Consider the following 2,541-nt stretch of genomic DNA (forward strand, 5'->3'; position numbering starts at 1 on the left):
CTCAACCAAGATATGAGTCATTTGGCTGACTCTGCCCTTCCATGTGGCATCTTGGCAGTTTCTTATGTTTTGGGCTACCAACAATCCAGCCCAAAATAGAGAAATCTTGGCCCCACACTAGGGCTATACATACCCTCTTTCACTAGAGGGTCAGATATTCATTCACTCTCACCCATTCTATGTACTTCCACTCCTTTGTTCTCTTTCTTACTTTGGCATCGAAGTACCTTGCATGTACACTCCCCATTCACTTAAAGTCCAACAGTTAAAGGTCATTGGAGATCCAGTCTGATCAGGTACGATTACTCTCAAAATGTGAATTTTACACACTCAAGAACCGATGTATTCAATAATAATAAATTAATCTTACATGATATGCTTACACTTTTTATAAACTATCTCATAGATTAACTAGTTAGTAACTAACACCTAAGTTGGTTTATGCTGGTAACTAACCTAATTAACTTCTGTGATAAAATTAATTAATCTCTAGTCACTATTATATATAAAATATTACATTTTTAAATTTATTCAATAAATTTAAAAAAAAATATATTTTGCTTATAATATAACATAGTACTAAAAATCTCATTCTATGCATTTATCATGTAGTCCAAATATAATTTCAATTGAATGAGTCAAAAGCCAAATTCAAAGTCCAACTTAATCAAGTCTTATTATCTACAATCACCTCCTACAGTTTCATTTAATATTTAGGCCCACATACAATTTCCTTTTCCTTGAAAACTTGTCTCTACACAGTTCTTCCTCTTCAACACATCAAAGATGGATCATAATTTATTTGAAGTTCATTTACCATCAAACAAATGAAAACAACAATAAAAAGAATGAGATTATACTTTATTATATAAGGTTGTATAATGTTATCTTAAAATATACTTTACTATATCTCACACTTGAGTGCATCTACCACAAACACAATACAAAAAATAGTACTTCTTCAAGATCTTAACATTGAAATCAACTATATTATTGCATAATTTTCATCAATTAATTTCATCTATGCAAACTAGCATAACAAGAATCTTGAGGAAAGCAAGGAGAATTCTTCCAAACCTCAGAATGAGCCTTAAATATTTCCATAACTTTATCCTTCAAATACTTAGCATGATCAGCTTGAAGCAAAATAAAAAGCTTAGAAACAGTTCCAACTTTTAACATCTCTTCCAAAACCGTCTTAGTAGCCGAAAATTTACTTATCAAAGAAAGTATAAACACCGCTCTATCATCAACCGCCATTGAACCCTTCAAGATTCTCTCTGTCAACACCGCAATCGAACCTTCATGACTCAAAAGCTGAAACCTCCCATTAGCACAAGAACACAAATGAAACAAAATACCGAAAGTTAGCTCCGTGATTCGCTTCTCTGGTATCGACATCAATTCAATCTCTATCAGTTCATTAACTGCACCAGCTTCAACCATCATTAACCTGTTTCTTCCCAAAGGACAACAACATAGTAAAACATGTAAAGCTGCACATAAACCTTGTTGAGTTATTACACCGGTTTTTAAAGATTTTACAACGCTTTTGAAAAAGTCTGGTTTTAATCTCTCTAGAACAATGGAATCACAGTTGTTGATGAATCTTTTAAGCACCAAAACCGCATGAGATTTCACAGCTACCGAGTTCTTCATTTCAGAAGGTAAATCTAATATCCATGTTAAACAATCTAATATTTCATTGTTTTCTGATAAAAGACTCTTAGCTTTGTCGTTTGGAAGCTTAACAAATTGTAAAAAACTAAGAGCTTCTTCGATTCCTTCCACGATTTCGCTTTTTTTATAACAATCATACACGAACATGATCATCGCTTTCGGGACACCGTTTTCCAACAAACACTTCTTATTCCTCTCATTCTCCGCAGCAAGTAACTCCAACTGCATTAAACTCTTGAGCTGAACTTTAGGATCTTTCATTCCTTTGAGAAGTTTCTCGACATGAGCTTTCGTGAGAGGCGGCTTCGGTGTAGGAATCCTATCGACACCGAGCGAAGCATTCTGCGTGCACCATGATTGAATCAATCGACGGAGTGTATGATTCGGTGTTAAATCAGAATCTAGAGGAAGAGGTTGTTTTGTGACCGGACATGTTGTGTTTTTGTTTCGGAGTAACCAATGTTCGATGCTGTCTCGATCGTAGGTTATGCCTGTTATAGCAGTAACTGGATCTTTCATGATTTGGAGAGAGATTGGGCAAATGAAAAAGTGTGGAACTTCAATGTCGTCCATATGTGAAAGTGTTGAATGATTTGGTTGTTGAATTTGGTGAATAAAAATGTGGATGTTTTATATAAGTGTGCGTTTGTCTATGGTCTATGAAATTGAAAGGTTTGAATAGTGTAGATATTTGAAAATTTGGTAGAAGAACGCGGCTTAATAATTAATAATAATGATAATAATATTATGTAGTATTATTTTTAGTTTCAATAATTATGGTAGAGAGAGTGAGATTTTTTGTGAATATTTTTGGTCTAAGGTCAAAGTGTGTAAGCGACATACTTCCTTTAAAATAATATA

General features: G+C 33.8%; 1 protein-coding gene across 1 annotated transcript; it reads right to left on the reverse strand.

Moving 5' to 3' along the window:
* Window positions 1–600: 600 nt before the first annotated feature.
* Window positions 601–2,341, reverse strand: LOC131627602 (E3 ubiquitin-protein ligase PUB24-like). The gene has a single exon (XM_058898443.1). It carries the CDS (start codon window positions 2,251–2,253, stop codon window positions 1,018–1,020), a length of 1,236 nt encoding a protein of 411 aa, XP_058754426.1. The 5' UTR covers window positions 2,254–2,341; the 3' UTR covers window positions 601–1,017.
* Between the last annotated feature and the right edge of the window lie 200 nt (window positions 2,342–2,541).

This window comes from Vicia villosa, unplaced genomic scaffold (assembly GCF_029867415.1).
Source record: "Vicia villosa cultivar HV-30 ecotype Madison, WI unplaced genomic scaffold, Vvil1.0 ctg.000371F_1_1, whole genome shotgun sequence".
NCBI lineage: Eukaryota > Viridiplantae > Streptophyta > Magnoliopsida > Fabales > Fabaceae > Vicia > Vicia villosa.